Genomic DNA, 25,100 nt, shown 5'->3' with positions numbered 1-25,100 from the left:
TCTACAGATCCGGTAAGTAAAATATTTATCGTAATTGCAACTATCATGACACTGATTAAGTCCTTTTTGTCCCTAATAGAACATAAGACTGCTACACCCAATCTCCATTTTTCAAGGTTTTTGATCTCCTCTCTTTTACGGTGGACGATTCGTACATATATATATATATATATATATATATATATATATATATATATATATATATATATACACACATACATACATACATACATACATACATATATATATATATATATATATATATATATATATATATATATATATAGCTCTACTACCCCCTTCATCCGACTCCTAAATCATCTGTTACAACAAAGATAAGCCAGTTCATTTAGTCAACTTGTATCCACCCGTACTCCTGCTGTTGGGTTCCTGATACAACGCTTTCCTACAAATGGAACTCTGACCGGCAGAAATAAGATCATTTTCTTTTTTCTGAAATGCTTTATTTGCTTTATTAATATATTTTCGGTTCGGGGTAAGCGGAAGCAAAACATACTTAATCCCTTTAACTCCCGAAATCTGATTGTAAAGTCTCCCCTCCAGCTGCTACCCATTTCCTCGGCAATTAGTTATGAGAATTTGGTGTGATCAAGATAACAACTACCTGATAAGTTCTAGCATTCTCATTACCTGTTTGCTGAAATTTTTTTGGATATTAGGGAGAAGTTAATCACTTCTGGGAGTTTTGAATTTTCCTTCAAGCGCATCTTGCTTTCCTCCCGTTTATTTCCCTTTTAGCTCTTCCCTTTTTTTCTTTCTAGTTTCCACTTCCAATCAAGCAACCCTAAACTAATACAGGAATTTGTTCTCTTTCTTATACAGGAAATTATTGAGAAAGCAAGCCAATTTCAAAGTGGAGAGGAAATATTGCGCTTTGCCCCTTCCCTAACGATCACCATTCTAAATATCTTACTACCTCAGATTTTTAATATTTTAGCAAAATTTGAGGATTGGAGTCCAGCATTTGAAGTTAACATAACTTTGTACAGGTAGGAGCTAAATTACACTTTCATTTCAAACACCGCTTCACTAAGACTGAAAATGTCCCACCCAAGATTGCACTGCAAGCCTCCCTACCGGAACTCAAACTTATTCCGGTTTTCTCTGCATGGAAACTGAGAAAAATTATCGACATAATAAAAATTCCATAAATGACCAACTAAACTGTCCGTGAAACTTCTGTCTGGCTTCACAGCTGCCTGGGAAGGAAATAGATACGTCTACTTACAGCTCTCTTTTGTCCGATTATCCCATTACAGAAATATTATCTTAAAGCTGGCTTCATTAGTCGTGCTTATGCTGAAGATATACACACAAGTTGGCGAAACTTGCGAAACAAGCCCAGAGATGTGTTGTAAACAGGTAAGGCAGCTTCAGGATAAAAAAGAAAAAAAAAGAGTTCAGATCGAGACCGCATGCCCCTCCTAATAAGGCTCCCTTACAAGGAACAGTAACTGCTCAAATCTTGGGCGTTACCGGAGTGGTTACATTATTGCCAGAAAAATAGAGACCTAGAGCGTTACGGGACAAAAATCTTTGGAATTGTCTCACCCCCTTAGATCCGACGCTGAGACTTTCTTTATTTCTCCCTTTAACTAAAAAGTACAAGCAACACGTCCAATTATGTGAACCCAGTACTTCTTCATATTATCATTCCTACAAAATTTCATTTCAATTGTAAACCAGGTTATTGATATTTTTTTTTCCAGTTCTGGGAGAACGAGATCGCTTCACAGATGTATATGTTGATATGGACTGACTTTTTTATTAATATATTTTCAACTATTATCGTTACTACGTTGTGGAAGTAAGTTCACCACTGTGCAGTGAGTAAGTAATTATAATTGAAGTTTGAATGTTTGGATTTGATACTAGATTTCATTTCCGGGCTAGACATTTTTTATCATATTCCCTTTGGATAAACACTTTTTGTCCCCCAACCGCATCTTTAATTCTTGGTAACTAAATAGTCACCGGAAATTCTTCGCCATTCTCGTCTGTAGACATATATTTTCAAGGGAGTTAATTAGTCAAGGAAGTGAATTTTTCTATGGTTGGTAGTCACCACAGATCCTTTAAAGATTTATATATAAGGTTATTGATATGGAAAATTCGGACATGATGGCCTACGTTCTATGCGAAGAGCGTCTGAATTGTTTTCTTCAGTAATGAAAGTACTCGCCAGAGTTATTCTTCTCGATTCAGTTCTAACCACTGAAGGAACATCTTCCATGAAAATGTTTTTACATAATGGCCTTTAATCTCATAGATTGATGTATAAACACACACAGTGCTTCAAGAAGGTTGGCATGCCGGTGTTTGACATTCCAAAAGAGGTCTTAGGACTTGTGTATGGCGAATGTTTGATTTGGTGAGTTTTTTGCGTTCTTTGGGATGTCTGGTCTTGTCAGGGTTAAGGTGAAACTATATACTTAGCATACGATGAGGCTCTCAGTCGTGCTGTGACACAAGCAGCGAAGCTCTCGGGTTTCGAGCTCGCGAGCTATGCAAGAGGTGTGCGACGGGTCTAGCAAAAAAAGTTTTGTACGCTCGCTTCGATTGCCGGATTTAACTCTCGCGTACTTCACCAGTTGTATTGGAGGGTGTACGAGAGCCTGCTCACAGGCTAAACCAAAATACGATGAAGGGAAAGTACCTGAGCATACATGAGCTTCAACTTCCTCGGACACTTTTGTTGGTAGGGTTTTGGTGGTGAGAAGATCATTGTGAATTTTAGTGTAAATATAACCTATTATCTCACAACGTTTGCCCAATCGGATACAGAAAAACAGCGGTAAATGAAAACTTTTGAATTATTGTATTTCTTAGTCAGGGCTGCATGTAAGTTTTCATTAGAAGGTTCTTTTCTTATTTTTAGGATTGGAACATTTTTCAGCCCAATTATGCCAGGAATGGGTGCCATCAAGTTCTTCATTTTATTTTACGTCAAATTGGTACGTAATCATCTGTTTGGTCACTAAGCAACGCGGGCTCACTTAAGTCAACGGCATAGACATACAGCACTCTATTCGGCACATCACCTGTATTTCTTCTATGAGGTCCACTGGTTTCCGCGTATTGTTCCTTAATGATTTTGAAGGAGTATCATTACTCTTTCGTTTTCCAAAAAAATGTGACTTAGCTAGACGTCTTAACGTGACATGCTCAGAAAAGGATCAAGAAGATGATTGATTGAATAGACCCCTTTTTTAATGTGTCCCTAGATAAGGGTGGATGCCCTGCATGAACACGTCCATGTTCTCATCATAAGATTGCACCACGTTTTATCTTTAAAGATTACTGTGATGTTCAATTACAGGCCGTCAGAGAGGGTTTATAGGGCAACCCGTTCAAATTATCTCTTTACAGCCTTGCTGCTAATCTCATTCTTCATGTGCCTTGGAATCATCGGCTGGGGCGTAGCAAGGTAAGTTAGGTATCAACAATTAACTTCTTCGTTTCATTAGACTGTTATCTCTGATCATTTATTTGTTTATCTATCTTAATTAGCGTTTTTAAAAAGGAAACTTCTCATGAATAGCATCAAGCCTTTCCAATAATCCCTCCTTTGACGGAAATGGTATGTTAACAAAATGCACTTATTGTTTGTCAATCATAATCGCGCTCTGGAAAGGATTACTCTTCTTCTTGAATGACTGTGCTAAGAAATTTCCTTCAGGGCGACACTATACTGCCTCTTGGTTTGAGATTCTTACTGGTGCGTTTTCACAGCATATCATCCATACTAACATGCCCGAAACAGTGATGAGAACGAAAAGTTTCGAAAAGGTTTCGAAAGTGAGGAAAAACGAGCCTGAGGAAACCTTTAGAGCATTATCTCTTTAGTCTTAGTTCTAATTATTAACTAACTGAGATTATTATACTTACGTGGGTGGCTGACATCACAGTCTCCTTAAGAACAAACGCAAAACTTTTCTTTTTGCTCAAAATTTTTGGATTTTACACTCAAAAGCGCATAAATATCGATTGTTCCATTTAATTCACTAATTTGTTTTATTTAATTTTTTTTTCAGCATGAGGCCATCATGTCTTGGACCTTTCAGGTACGAAAGTAAACGAATTGGTTTCGATCAACTTTATTTGTAAAAACGCCGAGGTTCGTGAGTTTAAAACTAATTTAGGAGTGTCTGATTCCCCCCTTAGAAATGGCAGTTACTCGTTGCCAGTTTCCAAGTGCTTTAATATAAAAGCGCAGATTTTTTTCGATGGAGATCACTGTCTTGCTCTCACACTATTTCTCCTAAATCTCTATTCGTATACTCCAATTTTGATACTTTCGTTGCCCAATGCGGTGTAAACGCGTAGCTAATACAAAAGCTAATATCAATGTTAGAATAATAATAAGTAAGGATTGATTGCTTTACGGCAACTACCACGAGGAGAAGATCACGACAAGCTTAACCACGAAAGGTTCGCGAGCTAAGCTACTTATTATTTTTTTCATAATTCTCTGTGTCTTTCAGCAATGCAAACTGCAACGCAGATGCGAGAATGTACCAGGTTCTCACAAAGGAGATTTCAACGTGGCCATCAGTAGTGCAAGATATCATCAACTTTGTTACGACAGTAACTTTTATTTTTCCTGTCCTGACAGTAGTTTGGTAAGTTTATATATATATATATATATATATATATATATATATATATATATATATATATATATATATATATATCATCTATCATCCTCACGTGTAACATAAGTAGAGAGGTGTCAGGAATATCGGTGATAATTGCACGGTATTTTTGGACTGGAAAAAGTGGAATCATGAAATTTGATTTATTCTAATTAGTTTATCGATTAAGTAATGATTCTCTATTGGTATTATCGGTTTCTCGGATAGTTCGTATCCTACAAGTCTTATCATGCCCTAGATTAATACATTTGTACCGCCATTCGACAAATTTTGGTTTAACCACCTACATTGTGGAGGGTTTAGAAACACGGATACAATCTCTGGACACCGCTTTTTAAATAGAGATAATGAGTTACATGTATAAACAAGGAACAGAAGAGAAAAACTTGACTTTATTTACAGATCACAAACGAAGAACGGCAGTTCCGTCTTACACATAAAAAGGCAATATGGCCAAACTTGACAAAAGTCGATCGTGTTACTAACAATCTGATGATAAATTTATCCCTCGCCGTCATCTATGACATTCCTCTCTGAGACTAACCTCACTCCGACGATCATATGCTAAGATCAACGCTTAAAACTGTACCCGCCGTGTTTTGTTAAACATTGAATGCTAGAAAAAACATCTTGAGGTGGGTCGATAAACAGGTCAGTTGATCAATTATGAGATTTACAAGGCAGGTAAACTGTGGAACCAGAAACAGGTGGCTCTATTCACATAAATTATTTTTCGTTTTTCAACAGTGAGCCCTTTGGAAAACGTATTGTCTAGAAAATGTAGTTTTTCTAGGTGTACCATTGGATTTTCTTTTCAAAACCCATCTGTTTGGTCTAGACTGTAGAGCAATTTTCAGGAGATGCCATATTTTGTATTACAGTAAGGCAAGTAGTTTAATTATCCAAAACTTCTTCGATTTTACATGGCAAAACGACTCTTGCCATTTGGACTAAAATATTTTTCTTTTATCTCCGTCTCCTTCTTTTACTTCTTTTTTGTTTAAAGGAAAAACCAAGAGATTACACAGTTTAAAATCTCTTGAAAAAAATCTGATTTGTATTTCATCTGCAACGCCACTGATCTAGCACTATCGTCAGGTTTTTCACGTTGGTGTAAATTCATTCCTTTCGTCCATTTTATTTTACCTTTTGGACTATGGAGAAAGTAACTCCTTGTTCATTTTCCAACTCTGTGTCTTCTCCGTGTTCATTTAGTTCACAAGTTCCTTTGCCAATTTCCAGGGATGATTCTTTGAAGTTTGTTGAAGTACACCACGAGTTTCTGAGGCACGAATGGTTGCATATCATCAAACTGGGAGATTTGAGCTTTTTAACAGCGTAGCCTGTAAGGCATTTGTTTTCGTGAACAGCAAATAGTTCTGAAAGAGAAAGTATGAAATTTTCTTCAGCGGCGAAAACTGACAGTTGTATCAATCTAAGAAAAACGAACTCGAGAAACGCGGTTCTGCGGTTTTTCGGGTGAGAATTAAATGGCTACGTCCAATCATACAATTTTTAAAATCGAAGTTGCAGTGATTTTGAACATCTGAGTAATTCGTTAGAGCATCCAGTTTAAAAAGACCTTAACTTGAACCTATTAGATAAAACAGAACAAAAAATGACAGTTGACTCCCACTGGTTAAAGGAAATCATACAATTTTACTTTTTCACCAGTTAAAACTGATATATTTATGATTGACTCATTTTTCTCTCATTATTCACTTTCCTGAATTCAACTTCAATCCTATGTCAACAATCAACTGTGTAAAGTCCAAGCAGGGGATCGGAGTCTCTCAGTCTTCACCTATCGTTTGCCGTCTAATTAATTCACAGTGTAGTTTTCCTATGTTATGATTGGTCAATGTCTTCATCCAGCCGTAAGGCTCTCTAAGCTTCCCTTCCCTGTCCCCGTCCTCCTTCCCTGATTTAAAGTCGAGTTCATACACTTGTATTTTTCTCTTTCACAGTTTACTGTTGTACTACTTCAGATCCATGGCTCTTTCTCTTTTACAAACTATTGAAACCCTCAAGGATCAGTTGGCATTGGTATGTCGGTAAAAATGTTGCTAAATTCGGTGTAACGCTCTTATTGCCTCTTTGAATTCTGAATTTATCAAAATTCTTGCTTAGCTAGCGCTGTAATTAGATTGAAGAGTCCAGCTTCGAGTCGTGGCCAAGACAATGTGTTGCATGATCTGTATTGATGCCTGGGCTCAAAAACCATTTGTCTTTTTGGAAAATGGGCCTGCACTCCCTCCTTGAAGTTCTCGGGAGGACTCAGGGTCGATAAAAGCTTTTTTCCAGATCTCTTCATCAATCTGTAAGTGCACTATATTGGCCCTCAACTTTTTCATGTTTCATGATATCATACATACTTTTCATAAATATAACAAAAAGATATCCGTTTCATATTTCGGGAGGGTAGAGACAAGAGAAAGCTCGAGGAGAAACTTTACCGATACGAAGAGGCTGAACGAAAAAGCACTAAAGCTGTCCATCCTACGGTGGTCAGTGATAAGCAAAGAGATTCACTAGCACCACCCGACAGCTTTTTTTAACCCGTTCATCCCTGAAAACTGAAAGCCAGCTCTCCTAAATGAAGACCATTCAATACATTGGTTGCTATTCTTGAGAATAAGGCGTAATCTTCAGACTACATCCACGAGCTGATGATTCTCTCAGTCTGTGCAGACCCGTTTCTGGGGAAAATTCAGAGGACGATCACCTTGGATTCAGAGTTAACGACTGATACGCGAAAGAGCACTCTATCTTTCTTATCGTCTCATAATATGATCACTTTTCAGTTGCCATGATTGGGCCAGAAAACTGGGTCGAGCACATGGAAGCGAGGTCTATCGATAAACTTTGAACGTAAAGCGAATTAACCATTACAGGGCTTTCTTTCGTGGTTTGACTTGATTTGTTTGAGTATTTATTTCTCTCGTGAAGTTGTGAGATAAAATTTCGTAAAAACAATAGTTTAAAGGTTGTCATTTCACACTATTTCTCACAGAAAGGTTACCTACAAGCATCAATTCCATGTAGTTTAATGTAGTTTACGCTATTAATTCCTGGCTCGCCGCTTACCACTAAGCGGGGAGACTGGGAAGTGAGCCAACTCCTCCTACCCGAAGCCTTCAAGTAAGATCAACAGACGTGAGATATCAGGAGAGCTTATCAGGGGAAAACCCGTCGATCGAGGTGAAAAAGATCTATAGGCAGAAAAAATACTCTTAGAGCTAAGATAAAAGTTCAGAATGTTCAAATTAAGTACAACAATTAACTACATTACAAAACATATGGCAACTTGCCAAGCGAGCAACCTTTTTTAAATTTTGTTTTAATACCCGTTCAAAATATTAAACAAATTTTTTTTCATTAAAGCAAACTTCAATTAAAATTATTTTTCACGAAAATGCAACATAAAAAATCCACAGAGGTGAATATTTTGCTTTTTTCAAAAAAAGATATATATATATATATTGAAAGTAACTGATCCATTCGCAGAATTATCTTTCAACTCGATGCTATTAAAAGTGCAGGGATTTCATAAAAATATATATTTTTCAAATATACCATAACCGAGTGCCGAGGAATGTTCAAATATAGACATTTAGCCACTTTTATAATTGCTTTTATTTGTTTATTTTTCTAAATGTATAATTCGATCTTTCGACATCAGAATAGTAACGATAAAAGTATGAGCACTAACTTGCGTGTAGGAGTGATAAATGAATAAATTATTATTTGTTTATAACATATTTTGATGAACATAACTTGATGAAAACTTATGTAGGCCAACGTTTCGCCCATCATTACCAAAACATGCAAAGTGACCATTCTTTTTTGGTGAGCAAAAAGTTAATTCCGTTTGGAAAATTGCGGTCCTGAAAATTCATTGATACCTTGTATAGATTGTATATGATATTGAATCAGGCCTGATATTGAATGATGTCTTCAAATCGTCGATCAACATAGGCGTCTATTTCCCTCAAATATGTTGACTTTTTCTGAATAGGATATTTATTTGCAGTTTTACATACAATGGCCTGTTTTAGTCTCTTAAATTATTATCGAGTAAACGACATAAGTCTCCTGGTCTCTCTAAATATTATACGCATGCAAACTCATTTTGACAAATGTTGTAGGCGGCATTTTTTTTTTTGTATGTGTTTTGTCTATAAGGATGAATGAGGGGGAGGATATGACTGAACAATGAGATCTCAGATATGTTTTCACGAAATCTGGCAATAGGTGAAATACTGTTCAATAACAACTTCTAAAATGCAAATAGACTATTTTTCCAAATTAAGAAATCAATGAAACGCAAGAAAAGTTTTTGTTCAAAACAAAGGTTGCCATGGTGATGGCGAAAAATCGATTTCAAAGTTTCGTGCCGATAATAAAACAAAAGAAGTCAATGCTTAAGAAAAAGGATAAATTTTTGTTCTCTGACATAATACAATATGACGTACGTATTCGCAACACGAATTTCCTGCGTGAGTAAAACGTGGAGTCACTAAGGAAACCGTCGTGTAGTTTAAGTCGCAAAATGTCATACGCAGTCTGTGAAGTTTACCTGACAACTTGAGTTTTTAATTACTGTTTCAAAAGTTAACTGATGTAAGTTCGCATAAATTTACCTAGCCATCTGTCTTTACTTTTCACTTCTTGTCATTTACAGCAACCGGTGCACATCGGTTGCTGTATCATTTGACCTGTTTTTGCCGTCGAGTCTTGATTCAACGTTTCATTTAGGCTTGGTTTGATCATTTCCGTTTTTGAATACAAGACTTGAAATCCTTGTTTTGAGGTTGTCAGTTTTCCATCGAAAACGGGAAACGTCACTGAAAGCGTTCGATATTGGATCAGTGACCTGATGAAGACCTCCAAAGAGTGTGTTATTTTTCCTTGTGTAATACCAATTTCAAAACATTAGATTGACTGTAAGAAAATATTTGCGTTTTGAAGACAGATCTTCCTCTTCATGTTTGAACAAAAATATGACGTAGTTGGTCATGGTATAATTCGAGTGAACCCAATCTGCTCAGGACGTACAAACAAGATGTACTATCTGGAGATTTTATTTTGCCCTCCTAATGAAGATTTCAGCATTGTTTTGGCTTCTACATGTGAAGTTTTCATTGACTCACTAATCAAATAAGGGCGACTTTCGTAAGAGAACTTTTTGTTAAGCGTGACCACGACGACCATAGAGGTCGGAGGGCGTAATATCAACAGCCAATCAACATCCCTCACTTTAAGTGGCCTTTCACAGAACCAATCAGCTACGGTGTTTTAGTCAGCACAAGCGCAAACCACTTCTTTGCGAAAGATTTCTCACGTTTCAGGAAGTAACAAATAATAATAAGGAGCCAGTTTCATATCGTAGCACCTTGTCTTGGCAGATTTACGTTATTCTTAGGGATGATACGAACTCTACGATCAATTTAGATTCTTCATACTTGGTTATGACTGGTCGCGTGTCCCCTGGTCTCGGCGCGATGTCTAACTCGCAAGAGACGCTGGAAATGGGATCTCGAGGATCCAACTGTGAGTAATCTTGGAGTTGTTTTGAATTATCGAGCTTTTGCCTTGTTTCTATGTCTGTTGTCGCTCAGTATCTCGGGAAAAACCGTTATGTAATCCTCCCCCTCAAGCTTCGTGTCTTCTCCACTGAAGTCTGTACAATTTGTTTGAAGATCCATACGAAGGCATGGAAGATGATGCCGAGACACAGAGGTCGATTAATAGAAGCTTTCGGCACCTTCCCAGCCGCAGCGCCCAGAGATCCTTGCATAACGCAAGCACTAGAAAAAGAGGTACTGTTACGAGAGCATCCATGAGAGCAAATCAAGATGTTGAGGTATTAAATATTGAGGATTATAACGATGAGGAAGACGACATGGCAAGCCCAAAAGAACTTGCTCAACCGATGTCTGCGAAACGACGCTATAAGTAAGTGATTTTAATATCTTTTGGTGTTTAGTCAAGGTTCCTGTTGAATAAGGAACGTAAGGTTTTTCTGAGTTCAGACTGTATTGGTGAGTTTCGTCCAGCAGTAAGGGATGTTAACGAACGTAATTTAAAATTTCTTGTTCGGCATTGCTGCGGTAAGCTTAGTTTATGAATCATGTATGTTACGTTTTTTTTTGTTTTTTTTTTTGTGAGGTTTAATTTTTCAGTTACTGATATTCAGCGGCAGGAAATATGTAGAGTGCTTTGTTACCTTAAGTACCTAGCGGTACAATCTTTAGGCCAATCGAAATTTTAAGTTTGTCGTTCGTTGAACGAAGAAGTGGTTGCGTGTACAAGTTATAGCTCGTTGCTCTGCTGGCAAAACAATAAATGCATTCACGAGAGGATTAGTGACTGTGAACATATGCTGCATATCAGTGTGCTTTTGTGACACCGTTTTCTACTGCAGCTCTTATGAGGGGCTTCAAACATCGGTTCATTTTAAATGTGAGCCTTTTAAGAATGATTTCATCACTCAAATCCCCTTGAGTACTTATGAAAATATAACTTATTATGTTTACATGAGCGCGAAGAATTTATATTTACTGTCAGCCTAATCTTGCAGTATTTGAAGAATGTGTGGACTTGCCGAATGTAAACGTTTCAATATTCGTTTATGATGTTGTTCGAAAACGGTTTTGCAAAATGTTTCCGGATAATTCATGTTTGGGCCAGTTTCAGTATGATCGTATACGCCAAATAATATTACTTTGTAATGGGTTATAATCGTTATGTGAGAGTATTGCCAGTGGTGATAAATATAAACTAGCATCCGTTAGTGTCAGACGCAATTGTCTGATCAGAGTATCATATTCATGATTATTATTAGATTTCCAAATGTCAGGAGTTTATTTTGAATTGAGAAGCTAGGAAGAATTATTTATTTGGGTTTTAAATCATAGTGAATGTGATTTGAAGTGAAAACTTTTAAAATTACTGCGAAGATCGCTCCCATATTCATTTTTTTTAGTATTCAGTTCATTAATTTCACATCAAACTAGTCTGGTCTAATGTCTGCATCCTCACAAGTCTCATAGGAAGGATTCCTTTCCAGTATCTGGGAGATCTGACTTTTGCTGTTTGGTCAGTGCCAGTTGGATGAGGTTGAGACAACTTTAACCCTTTAACTCCCAAGATCTGATTGTCAATTCTCCCCGGTAGCTGCCTCACATTTCCTTGTAAATTAGTTGTAAGAACTTGGTGCTGATCAAGATAGCAGCTTCTACTTGATAAGTTTGAATATTCTCATTACCTGTTTGCTGAAGAATGTATGGATATTGATGGGAGAAGTTTTATGTTAATCACTTCTGGGAGTTAAAGGGTTAAGTTTCAGGCAACACTGAATCCAAGGACACTAATATAATGGCCAGTAGTATAAGGAATTGACTACAGTCAGCTGAGAACATTCGAAGAGAGAATTCTCTCACTAACCTTTATTACATCCATTTTGAAATTGCTGGAGATCCTTCTAATGCAACTGGCTCTTACAAGTGGGATTCATTCATGAATCACACCAATTTTTTGCCCTCAATTTCCCAGCCAACAAGGAAGTTGTATTAAAATACAATAACCAATTGCTTGTTTACAGAAACCAATCAAATTGCAAGAAAGTGAAATACAACTTTAATTTGCAACTTTTTACAAACTAGCTCACTACCAGATCAAATAAGCATTTGTACAGACAAAATAATCCTTTATCTGGGCAACTTAATTTTGCAATATCAAAATGGATGTGTGTGATGTCAAATCAAACTTGTGCTGCACTCTTGTTTGATTTTGAAATCATGTATATTATTTCAGACCAAATTGCACTCTACTCAATTCAATTACCATTACTAATCAGAATTTTGTAGCCAGATCAGTCAGTGTCTAAAATTTATACACCATTCTTTTGATATGTTTACAAAAATAATGGAAAGCTCTAAAAAAAAGTGCCATGGTTGTTACTTAAAGCATTGGCTTCTGGCTAAGAAGCAGGAATTTCTCAGTAAAGCACAGTGAGCACTTCTGAGTCTATGCTCTCACAATTATTGTGTGCCAGCTTTCAGAGCTGCATCACATGAAATTTCAATGGGCACCCTAATTTCTTAGTTACAACCCTGACATCCTGAATCTCTTTTGAACAGGCTTACCACTTCATACTATTGCTGGTGTCCTGTCTGCTGTTTTACAATTCTTACATTTAAAAGTGATGCAGAGAATTAGTTACTAATACTTTTGTTTCTTGCATTATCAGGAGGTCAATGCGAACTATGAAAACTCAAAAACGTATCTCAAGATGGAAAGCATTCAAGTTACGAGTTGCAATGGTTAGATATGGAAAATGTATTTTATTATTAAGTCTGTTTAAGGGAAGTGGACCCTTCAAAGAGGGATTGAGGTGGAGGGGGAGGGACTCTTTGGAGATGCAAGAATTCCTTTTAGCACACCAAAGAAAACCTCTTTTTTCTAAGCATATAGCCTTTACTCTTTTTTAATAACTAATGCATGATTATATTTTTTACTTAAAATTTGATTGGAACAATTTTGTTTTCATTCATGTCCCCCTCACCCATCACTATTGTAATTGTCCATCCAGAAGTTTATCTTGTGACAAGCTTTTTCGGAACGCTTTATGGTGTTACGGAGGTGTTGTTTATGGCTGTGTAATAAAAATGTTTTCTGAAAAACTCTAGATGTATTCCTGATCTTAACAATAACTATTTTAATAATTAAATTTTATAAAGAAAGTATCACACACCAAAGCAAATTTTGATGGTCATGGTCATTTTTGATATTCTTATTCTGTCCAGTTCTGGCAATCAACCACATCTTCAATCTCTGAATGGAGTCAAGATCTTGAACTTTGGAAAGGTCCTTTAAAGGAAGTGGAAGGTGAGAACAAACCTGATCATTTCATTAACTCTTTAACTCCCAGATCAAATTTGTAATTCTCCTTACTGTCAACCACACAATGCTTACAATGTTAGTTCAAAGAATTTAGTATTGGATCAACTAATTATCTCCAAATTTATATTTTTCTTTATTCTCATCACTTTTCTGATTGATATTATAATTGATATTGTGAGGAGAAATTCTGTCTTGGTCACTCATGGGAGTTAAAGGATTAAAAAGATGTAGGATGTTTTTTTAAAGAAAAATGTCTTTTCATCTTGTCTGGGACAAAGAAAAAATTCTGAGTCCCCATGAGGAATCAAACCTCAGTCCTTCAGATTCCATGCTCCAAGGCTCTACCACTGAGCCTCAGAGACTATGGTGAGTAAGGTCCATTGAGAATTTCATGTACAGCACTCAATATGATTATAGATCAGCAATGTTGGCAATGTTTGTAAATAGAATAAGAAAGATGGTGAGTTTTGAGCTTGATAAAGAAATAGAGAAAGATTTTAGTTAAATTCTCTTTATTACAAATAGGATTATATTAAATAATTTTTACAACACTTGCACACCGTATAACTAGTCCTCTTAAACATTGCTGATATGGTAAAAGGCTGTTATGGAAATGGACTTTATCTCAAATGCTCATCCCTTAAACTCCTGTACCTGGTTGTTCAAAGTCTCATTAGCACTAACCCAGGGTTAAAATTTAATCCGGGGTTAGGTTGTTTGAAAGGGGGTTAACATTAATCTCAGATTAAAAGTTAACCTTGGTTATTTGAAGAGTGCATATAAGGGTTAAGGTTTTGTTGGATTTTATCTCAGTATGACTTGAAAATGATTGGAAAAAATACAAAAGAAAAATCCCTTGGCAAAGCTATTAAACTCAGTTGAAAATTATACTAATCCTGTGTTAGATTAATTGTGTTTTGAACAACCTGGCCTGGGTCTCTTTATTCCTTTGGTCAAAAGCCTCTTTTGAGTCCTAAATGTCCTAAACTCTTTTAAGGTATCCAATCATCAAATTGTAACCAAAAGGAATGGTATTGAAGTTTCGTTTGAAGCTTTCAGATCATAAATCAGATTCCACACTAACCCTGGGTTATCTTAACCATCTAACCCCTTAAAAGTGACCAGCATCTAATTTCTCCTAACAATATCACCACAGAATCACACATAAAGGTCATGAGAATAAAGGAAATAACCCCCATAAAAGAAACTCTTGATTGCTAGACAAATTCTCCTTGTCAGCACCTTAGTAAATGTACAGAGAATGGTATGGAGAATACAGATACTGATGTTAGGGTGTAAAGGGTTAACCCAGCTTTGAACAACCCAGGCCAGAGACATTTCCTCCACAAAACTACATGTACCATTTATTTTCATGTACCGGTCTCTGCCAGCAATGAAAATTTCAGATTTATATCAAGATTGTATTTGTTACATCTGATTATTATGGAGTTTGGAATTCTCATCTCCTTTTTGCATGACATTGTATCAATTCAGGAGAAGTTGTAAATAGATTGGATGCAAGCTTTTAGATCATTTTGTACTTCATGTTATTCAGGGTTGTAGCTAAGAAATTATGGATTGTGGCTGAAGTCTTAAGTAAGATGGCTTAAAGATGACATTTCATTTTCAGTCCTTTGTATAACTTTGAATGTGGGGCTTCTAAGCTTCCTGTCTATCAATTGGCAAGGCAAGAAACAGAAAGAGGTCATAATTGAAATAAGTACTTAAAACAATGTTTATTTGAGTCGTAATCCCTGAAGTGCCTGTTGTGTGTTGCTAAAATACAGCTGGCAATCATCTCATTTTCATCCAGAGAATTTCAGTCTGCCTCTCTCAACAAACTTTGATACATTTTTTAAGGCATTTGTTAGATACCTGGGGAATGTACCAAGGAGATGGAGTTTAAGGGGATAAACTTCTCGCCCTGGACAAACTCTTTACTCTACTTCAGCTTAAAATTAATGGCATACTTTAATGAAATGTATGTTCTGTATTTTCTCAGGTCGTTTTGGAAATGGAGTTGTGTCATTTTTTCTCTTCCTGAAGTGGTTAATGTTTTTGAACTTGGTCATCTTTTTCCTGGAGTTTGGACTAGTTTCACTTCCAGCAATAGTCATTAAGAATACTACCGCACAAGCCAGTACAAACTGGTGTGACTTTAATGCACTTAATGCACAGAGTGTTTCAAACAGCATAGCAGACAAACTTTTTGACTTTGTCACAGGACAGGTAGGAATTTTGATGCATTCACAATATAATGTGATAATATTCATAAATTAAACTGAGTAAAAATGCCAGCTTAAATTTGAAAAATGAGTAAATTTCAAATTAGAGTTGTTATAGGGAACTTGTTTTGTTTTGATGCAGCCTTGTGGCTTTTCATGCAGGTTGGTTTTTAAAATATTTCTCAGTTTGTTTGGATACATCTTTGGAGTCTCTGAACGGATTTCTGCAGTACCTTCTCTAAGTTCTCCTATGTGGTGCATGCTTTGAACAGATTTTGAGTTCAGTTGTTACATGTACTTCTTGTGACTCACCTCATCTCCCACTAGCAATTTGTTAAGTTTGCTACACTGAGGTCACTGTTAACCATTTATACTTAAAGCTTGGAGAGAGGCACAACACTACAGAAGAGTCAATTACCAGCTAGCTAAGATTTAAACTTAGACATGACTTGGTGCTGACCTTTGCTGGTTATAAACTGAATCAACCCTTTCACTCGCAAGATCTCATCAATAATTTTTCTCACTGTCTGCCTTACAATTCTGAATCAACTAATAATCCCCTTATTTATTATAATGTTTTCTCTTTTTTTTTAATTTCTTGTCAACAGAACACTTGATAAAATAATTGTAATTGGTATTGTAAGGAGAAAGTTAGTCCTGGTCAGTCATGGGAGTTGAATGGTTAAAACTTGTTTGACTGAACATGCTATTGTTTTCCTCAGGGCTGGATTAACACAACCCTCATGTTTTATGCTGGATACCCAGCCACAGAATTGTTATCAGAGGAAGAAATCAAGTATGACCTTCCGCTAGCTTACCTCATGGTTGGAGGTGCATATTTCTTTGGCAGCCTCCTTCTTATGGTTCGGAAGTAAGCAGTGCATTTTCAACTTTTGTATAATACAGTCTAATTGTTGTTATTGAAGCTTTTTATGGTTTCTAATAGCCACAAGCTTCAAGAGAGCTTGCATGAAGTGGATGGAGATTCAGTAGCAAGTGAAAGCATGTTTGTTTGTACTCCATTGTGTTCATGTAATTCCTGTAAATTAAAGCAGCTTAAATTTTAGAGTGCATGGAGATACTTTAGACATCAATGATTTCCAAGTAACCAATTATCACATGTTGTCTTAACCCTTTCATTTCTCAACTCTAAATAACAGTTCTTTATGCTGTGACTGCTATGCACTTATTGAATTTTAGTTATTGTTAGTAACTCTGAGGATTAAGTGTTAAATAAAATATATATCCCGACTTGATATTTTTCTTTATCTTCATCACCTTTGTGTTTGAAAATGCATTTATATGATGAAGAGGGATTGTGCTTTCAATCAGTTACCCCCTAGAGGCACAAGGGTTAAAGCCTCCAGCTGATATTAAGGAAGATACCCAGTGTAAGATATATTCATACAGAAGTTGTGTTTTTCATTTCTTTAGTTTAGCAAAAAGTTTCCAGCAAAGCTATATTGAAAGTGGTGGAACTACCGCCTCCTTCTGCAACAAAGTGTTTGCCTCGTGGGATTACTGCATAAGTGATGAAAACACAGCTAAGATAAAGAGTCAGAACATAGTACAAACTGTCAAGGTATGTGCTTGATAACAGTTCAAGACGTTGAGATTCCTGATCCCCACTATCAAACTGCAAACTTAAAACATGAATTTTGCCACAGGTGTGAAATAAAATCTAGGGATGCAAAGGGAAAACTGATTATTGCATACTTGTAAAAATATTGACAATCATGCTCTTTCTAACCTTTCAAGATGACAAACTGACCTTTCCTATGTTTCTCCTGTACTGGACTGCCTGTCTTTCTGCAATTTTCTGAATACCCATTTGCAGAATTCCCAAGTGTGTCTTGTTCATGTTAACAGAATCTTTGTCCTCTTTCTCCGCATAGTCTTGAATTCTGTGCTTTAGAAGTGATAAACTGAACCTGGATCCTAGATAGCAGGTAAATTAGCGTTAACAACTGGGTTGAAAACGTAAATTAGCCACCATAAAGAGTAAAAAAGCTGACGTTTCGAGCGTTAGCCCTTCGTCAGAGCGAACACTTCGCTCTGACGAAGGGCTAACGCTCGAAACATCAGCTTTTTTAGCCTTTACGGTGGCTAATTTACATTTTCAACCCAGTTGTTAACACTAATTTACCTGCTATACTCTCCCACCGACGCAGCACCACAGTTTCTTTAGAAACTTACCCCTTTATTCCTGGATCCTAGATAACCTACTGTGGACCAATTTGCTTGTGGGCAGTGTTTATTTGCAGTTGATTTATTTACTGTATGTTGCCTCTATTCCTTACAGGCAGAATTAGCCGAGGAGGAGAGACTAGTAGAGGTTCAAAATCGAACTACTGGTGATAAATGTCGCCTGTATACTGTGAGGTTTTTCACCAATTTACTGGTGACACTGTTTCTAGGTGGAGCTGTATATGCCATCATTACAATAGTGGCTGTTTCTACAAACCCTGTAAGTATTCTCTTCAACATAGTCAGTGTAATATTGAGAGGAAGGAAATGATATCCCACATCCAGTCCCAGTGTAATGTATTTACTTGTTATTTACTTGTTATTTTACTGGGTTTAAAGGTATTTAATAGTTACATGTAGCTGTTACAGTTGGAAAAAATTTACTCACAATGAAATGTGTGCTGAGCAGTTATAAAACCCTTGTGCTGAATTCTGGCTCCCCTTCCCTCATATTGTCAAGTTAACCTGTACAAGGGGCTTGACCCATCAGTTTTCTTTGTAGCCCACTGATTAAAAACTAATTACTACAAACCAATCATATGTGTAACTGGATCATTAAGAGCCCTCATGGGCAGAGGCATATCACACTAGCTATTGTGTATGTGTAAGAGTGGTTGAGGAATTGAACAAAGGATTACTCAGACATCAATCTCTGGTGATCCAAGTAGAACAAACTTGAATCCAAGACCTCTGGAATCATAGTTGGACTGGTTTTCCACTCAAAAAGGCTTCCTCTTTTAGGGAAGAGGGGGTGAGGGAGGGTTAGAATAACTTTATTGTATAACCTGTGTTAAGAGGGCATTATTGGTAAGAATCTCAGGGGTGTCCACTGGATCCAGAGTTCACTTTAAAGTTTATTTATTCATTTGTTATTTCTTTATTCAGAAATATCAAATTGCAGCCGCTGAAATCAACGAATTTTTGAGGACAGTATTAAACTTTTCACCATCACTGACGATCACCTTTTTGAACTTCCTTTTACCACTGATCTTCAATTTTTTGTCAAAAAGAGAGGATTGGAGTCCCCGTTTTGAAGTGAATATCAACTTGTTCAGGTAAGATGTAGTTTAAAGATTTTAGGGCTTTATTTTTGCTGTAATTTATAATTGAAAAGCATTTTTTAGAAATGGGCAGTGAGAAGAAGTAAGCCAACCAAAGTTGCTAATTAAAACTTATGGAATCTTTCAGAAAATGTTTTTTTTTGGCCTATTTATTATTTTTTTTTTTTTTTCACTTAAAATGTTAGTGTTTCCCAATATGTTGGTCAAGTAGAAGTAACCCAAAACAAATTGGCTTCTTACCTCTGATTTTTGATGAAAGTAAATCACCAATTACGAAATGTAGCTGGAAATAGTTATTAGCACAACTGTGACAAATGTTATCCAATAATTTTGGCAGGACTGTGTTGTTAAGGTTAGCATCTATAGCTGTACTGATGATCACACTCTATGTGGATGTGGAAACCAGGTGTAATGATGACCCAGATAAATGTTGCCAGCAGGTTAGCGTCCATTTTCAAAATAGCGTAGTTTATGGCTAATGCTTGAAACCTCAGCATAGAAACTCTTACAGTAGCCAATTTACCTTATCAACTCAGTTGATATTACTAAATTACCCTGTTATACTCTCCCACTGATGCAGCACCATAGTTTCTTTAGAAACTTACCACCTTTATCCATTTACAAATAGACCTGTTGTGTCGAAACAAATATTTTTTGGAAGATCTCTTGCAGCCTTGTTGGCTTTGTGGTTAGGGTAAACTGGATTATGGATGGAAAGGTGCAGGTTGGAGACCGTAGGCCAGGTCTTTTTGTTGAGTCTTTGTGTTGAGTCTTTGTGTTGAGAATCAAGACACTTGATTCTCCTGGTGCCTCTCCCCACCCAGAAGTATAAATAGGACCCAACCAATTTTCATGGAACACTGACAAAATAGTGACAGAGGTGATGAGGGGGGTAACCTTGGATAAAGTAGCATCCCACTTAGGGGAAGTGGCAATACTCCTATAAATTGGGATCCATTTTTCACCTCTATTTTGGTTTTACATCTAATATTATATACTTGATTGATTGAATAGAATTGGGAAAACCAGATTGCATCACAGATGTACATGTTGATATGGATTGACTTTTTTCTGCACATTGCTGTATCACTTGTGGGCACAACTATCTGGAGGTAATTATTAGAGTCCATGCTTCCATTTGATCAATGATTGCATTGACAAAAGTTATCGTTTGAAAACCAATTGATGCAATTTTTTATTTTTTTCTCGGCTGCTGTCAGTCATTATTAGAAACATTGTTAGTAATGGGCATGTTAAAACAGAAGCAAATTAAATTGTGAATGGATCAAACTCATTCAATCACAACCAGAAACATGACCTGGTGAGCCTTCTGTAACATTACACACGTCTATTGAGGAAAAGCGCAAAACAAGTGCTTCATACAACTTCACAACTCATATGATATTCAAAAGTGAATTCACTTGTTGATGTTGAGTTTCTTCAAATTACATATCATGACACTGGATAATCATTTAATTACATTGATTTTCCTTTTCATTTGTCAGACTGTTGTACAAGCACACATCCTGTTTCAAGAAATTTGGCTTGCCTGAATTTGACATTCCAAAACAGGTTTTACAGCTTGTTTATGGTGAATGTTTAATTTGGTAAGTTTTTTGGTTTTTCATCAGGTTTTGTATAATAAGTTGAATTGTGAATGCCTTTTATTTGGTTCTTAATTACTGGATTATCTGTTGGAGGAAAGATGCATAGATGATTTTGCTGTTTCATCATATATTCATATATCATTTCATCATATATGCTCATATATGCCAACTCTTCCTGATTATCTGGTATTCTCCTGGATACACAAATTATTTCATGAACTTTCTCCAGTAAACACTAAAATTGTTTGTAAGTGTCATTTTTTGGTGAATTAATTTGATATCATAATGATTGCAGGATTGGAACCTTCTTTAGCCCCCTCATGCCAGCCATGGGTGTTGTTAAACTTTTTCTGGTGTTTTACATCGAAAAGGTCTGTTAGTTATCTAATCATCATGATTCATGAAGATGAAATAAATTGTTTTTGAATGAGTTGCTTTAATTGGTCACTTGATGCGGTGTGTCGTCAGAAATACTTTAATTGAGACACACTCATGATCTTCAACTCCCCTTCTTTAAAGGTTGCCTTGATGTACAATAACAAGCCATCAGACAAGGTTTATCAGGGAACACGGTCAAATTATTTGTTTACAGTTTTACTGCTGATCTCCTTCCTCATGTGTCTTATTGCTGTTGGTTGGGGAATAACAAGGTGTGCCATTTTGAAATCAATGCGATTTTCTTTTCTGTGCAATCTTAAGCCATCAATTCAAATTTTCTAAGTCTTTGACATTAGTGTAAGCATGCAGTTCCTTTTTCACTGTGACTACAGAGTAGATCTTGCTATCATGATTATCAACTATTAAAAATGAATGATTTAAGTGCTGTTGCCTCAAAACTTCAAAGGTCACTTTGACCTCCTATCCTTTCACTCCTAAGTTTTAAGTATTTTGATTCTGTCTACTGTCAGCCATATGATTCTCATGATGCTAGTTTGGAAAATTTGGAATTGGATCAACTGTCTTAAAGCTTATTCTCATCACTTGTCTGTGTGCTATTGCAAGGAGAAACTCTGTCTGGGTCATTTTTGAGAGTTAAGGGTTAATTTCTATTTAAAACATTTTGTGAACTAGCTAATGCCAAAAATCTTTTTTTTTGTTATTGTCCAGGGTGAGGCCTTCATGTCAAGGACCATTTAGGTATTGTTTTATTAAGAAAACAAAAATATTAAATTAAGATGTTAAACGTGAAGCTTTGAATTATTTAAATAAGTGATATTTAACTTAATTTATGAGAATTCCTTTATAACTAGCTGTCTGTAATGTTCCAAGAGCATACTTAGGCAAAAATCATATAAGAAATCAGATTATTTTATATGTAATTTTGTTGAGTTTTTTTCTCTTTTGTAGCAATTTTAACTGTGAAGAGAGTAAGAGAATTTTGGATGTTTTGGGTAAAGAGATTAGCACTTGGCCACAAGCAATCCAGGAAATTATAAATTACCTGAGTACAGCAGCATTTATTTTCCCAATTCTGATGATAATCTGGTAAGTAGACTATTAAGTGTTCTCACGAAGATGCAAGTGGTGGTTTATTTATTACATTAAGGCACCATCAGCATTATCATAACTTCACCATTGTTTAGAGTTCAACTGTGTCTTAAACAATTGAAAAACAGAATTTACATGTAGCTTACTTACATGTTTTCATTTTGTAGCTTGATGTTGTACTACTTCAGATCTATGTCAAAGTCTCATCTACACATGATTGAAATGCTGAAAGACCAGTTAGTTCTGGTAGGTTAATTAATTTTGTTCGATAGAGATTCTACTAGTACCTACTGTAAAAGTACATCAACTGTCTATGGTAAATTTGTCAGCCATTTATGACAAGGTAGGTAGGGAGCTGGTCTAACTTTCAATCAGCTGCTGTGTTAGTCAAGCAGTAATAAGCAGTCAGTCAGTCAGTCAGCAGTTGGTCAGTCAGTCAGTAAGTAGTCAATCAGTCAGTCAGTCAATCAGGCAATCAGTCAGTCAGTCTGTCAGTTAGTCAGTCAATCAGTAAGTTAGCCAGTCAATCAGTCAGTCAATTGGTCAGTCAATCAGTCAGTCAGGCAGTCAATCAGTCAGTTAGCCAGTCAATCAGTCAGTCAATTGGTCAGTCAATCAGTCAGTCAGGCAGTCAATCAGTCAGTCAATCAGTCAGTCAGTCAATCAGTCTGTCAGTTAGTCAGTCAATCAGTCAGTTAGCCAGTCAATCAGTCAGTCAATTGGTCAGTCAATCAGTCAGTCAGACAGTCAATCAGTCAGTCAGTCAATCGGTCAGTCAGGCAGTAAGTCAGTAAGTCAGTCAGTCAACCAGTCAGTCAATCAGTAAGTCAATCAGTTTATTTTTTATTTTTTATTTTCAAAGTTACCATTTAGGAATGTAAAATCTTAAAATCAATGTTTGGTTGGAAAAAATGTGACCAGCAGTGGTAAAATAATGGAAAAAGATGCTTACACAGCTGACTAAATGGCTTTTTTTAAACACCTAAACGTGATGACTGGCAATCAGTGGGACATTTTTCCATGTTTTTTGTCAGAAGAAAGGATGTTGCAAGGCTCTTGATTACTTGTCTGAATACCCAAAGAGACTGGGGCAAACATTTCAAAAGAAAAAGGGGGTGGATGTTATGGATATACTTACCTCTGGACTATGAAATCATCAAAAAGAAAATGTAATAAAATTATGCTCAAAGCATTCTGTTTGATTTGTAGGAGGGCAGAGACAAGAGGTTTTTGATGGAAAAAATGATTCAGGATGGTAAGAACACTGGTGATGTAGATGATGACTCATCTTCAGGGGAGACACAACACACAACACTGCGACCATCAAGCAACTTACAATTCTAGTGGAAGTAAATAATTACTATTATTATTTATACTTGTCTTCAGGGTCTCTGGAACATTTCTTAGGGAGTGTCATTGTAAAACATTGCGTGGCTTTATTTAACATTATTTTTCTTCTTGAGAATATTAATTAGTCATGTATTTTAGAGGCCAATTATTTTATTTTCTGGTCAAGGAAATATTTATGAAAAAGTAGCTCTATTTGAAGAATTGATTACAGTGTATATAGGAAATATTGCTGTAAGGGTGTACATGACCCTGTGCTTGTTTAGCCATGAATGAGCTTAATTATTCCCAGGAGCTACTGCTGTTTGCTACTCTGCAATTCATATAAAAAGTATCAAGCTTGTGTAAATTTTTTAATGTTACTTTGGTGTGACATGAGGTATTTTGAAGATAATCACAAGTATTTTTCTACGGTAGAGTTTTTCTATTCCAGACAGTAAGTGATATGTATACATATTTAATGTGCAGTTGGATTTTGGGCAGTTTATGATTTCATTGTGTTTTTTAAGAATCTAGTATTTTTTTTAGCTGACAAAATTAATTGACTCATGTGCATATCTTGATTGCACATTCCTCAACCTCAGGGCTTATTATCTTGGTCCTATAATCTTGCTCAGGATAATTATATTTTCTCAGGGTCTTTAAGGAGAGGTATGCTCCAGAAACCATCTGATTGTCATTCCTTCCTACTGAAAAGTTTGACACTGGCCATATTCTTAGATCCCCAACAGAAACCAAACCTTTTGCAAAAATTATCTTTACATGCACCAAAATTTATGCTACAGATGCCTCAATCTTAAATCTTGCTTTATAGTGACCTTGCTGCTTACTGGTAATGTGCTCAGTCTTAATCCTCTCCCTTTTTTTATCTCTTGGAGATTGCAGCATTGAGTGACACAAAAAGAAACTCTTGACTTCAATAGTGCTTGTTTTCAGGATAACTAGACCAGCTGAGGTCAACCCTATTACTGAGTTGCTTTCAACGTAACCACTGTATACTAATTTCTATAAGATTTGATTACAGAATCTCAAACTGCATGAAGAGCTTAATCTGTATAAACACATATAGTTGAAGGCAATAACAATTTACGTGGTTTCTGGCCTGAGGCAGACTTCTCCTTTCACATGACACCTTGGAGATAAATCTTTTTCCTACCTAATGTGTACAAAAACTGTAAATAGTGGATGGTATTAGTAAGATTCCTTTGGCAAGAAATTTTGCAACTTTTGACTCCTTCATTAAACATCTTTCATTCAAATCTCAAGCCTCATGTAATCTATGCAATGATTGTGTTCCTTTGTTTATTTTCACAATCATTTAACCTCAGTTGTACATAAGCTGTTGGAGATGTACCTTGAAGATTTTGAAAAGTTGTTTGTTTTTGAAAAGAGTCAACTGTGCCATCGAGATAAGAATATTTTAAGTAAATTTTTAGTGGTTGGATTAGTGCTGGGCACTCAAATAACCATTGAGCTGAACATTATTTAACAAGCTGTTAGCTGGGGTAGCTTTCAATAAAGCCTATGGTATTTTATTCTGAA

The 25,100-nt window shown here is 36.2% G+C and overlaps 2 protein-coding genes across 4 annotated transcripts in view; both read left to right on the top strand.

Annotated features, from left to right (window-relative positions):
* Positions 1-7,611, top strand: part of LOC113672481 (transmembrane channel-like protein 7) — an 18,450-nt gene extending 10,839 nt beyond the window's left edge. The window contains 11 exon segments of the mRNA XM_089183945.1: positions 1-12; positions 844-1,010; positions 1,281-1,383; positions 1,731-1,828; positions 2,291-2,392; positions 2,900-2,975; positions 3,318-3,448; positions 4,056-4,085; positions 4,506-4,643; positions 6,644-6,722; positions 7,481-7,611. The exon segment at positions 1-12 is cut by the window's left edge and continues 153 nt beyond it. Coding sequence (XP_089040071.1) covers positions 1-12; positions 844-1,010; positions 1,281-1,383; positions 1,731-1,828; positions 2,291-2,392; positions 2,900-2,975; positions 3,318-3,448; positions 4,056-4,085; positions 4,506-4,643; positions 6,644-6,722; positions 7,481-7,489 — 945 coding nt within the window. The 3' untranslated portion in view covers positions 7,490-7,611.
* On the top strand, positions 4,522-25,100 carry LOC113672483 (transmembrane channel-like protein 7). 3 transcript variants are annotated; one of them, XM_089183943.1, is made up of 19 exons: positions 4,522-4,643; positions 10,131-10,229; positions 10,379-10,634; positions 12,931-13,003; positions 13,487-13,568; positions 15,586-15,812; positions 16,531-16,679; positions 17,243-17,390; positions 18,111-18,275; positions 18,941-19,110; positions 19,454-19,556; positions 20,131-20,228; positions 20,622-20,723; positions 21,019-21,094; positions 21,243-21,373; positions 21,831-21,860; positions 22,071-22,208; positions 22,379-22,457; positions 23,421-25,100. In XM_089183943.1, exons 2-19 carry the CDS (start codon positions 10,148-10,150, stop codon positions 23,553-23,555), a joined length of 2,244 nt encoding a protein of 747 aa, XP_089040069.1. In that variant the 5' UTR covers positions 4,522-4,643; positions 10,131-10,147; the 3' UTR covers positions 23,556-25,100. The 3 variants fall into 3 exon arrangements, with proteins under 3 accessions (XP_089040069.1, XP_089040070.1, XP_027044573.2); XM_089183944.1 differs by lacking the exon at positions 4,522-4,643 and adding an exon at positions 6,673-6,722; XM_027188772.2 differs by lacking the exon at positions 4,522-4,643 and having other exon boundaries at positions 9,210-10,229.

This window comes from Pocillopora damicornis, chromosome 10 (genome assembly GCF_964200805.1).
Source record: "Pocillopora damicornis chromosome 10, jaPocDami1.2, whole genome shotgun sequence".
NCBI classification, from domain to species: Eukaryota; Metazoa; Cnidaria; class Anthozoa; order Scleractinia; family Pocilloporidae; genus Pocillopora; species Pocillopora damicornis.
This window is presented reverse-complemented; position numbering and strand designations above follow the sequence as displayed.

Excerpts from the sequence above, each read along its gene's own strand:
- LOC113672483 (XM_089183943.1), top strand. The coding sequence starts at position 10,148 with ATGACTGGTCGCGTGTCCCCTGGTCTCGGCGCGATGTCTAACTCGCAA. Across the intron at positions 18,276-18,940 it reads TGGCTGTTTCTACAAACCCT|AAATATCAAATTGCAGCCGC; the intron begins GTAAGTATTCTC and ends TTCTTTATTCAG. Across the intron at positions 21,095-21,242 it reads TGGTGTTTTACATCGAAAAG|GTTGCCTTGATGTACAATAA; the intron begins GTCTGTTAGTTA and ends CCTTCTTTAAAG.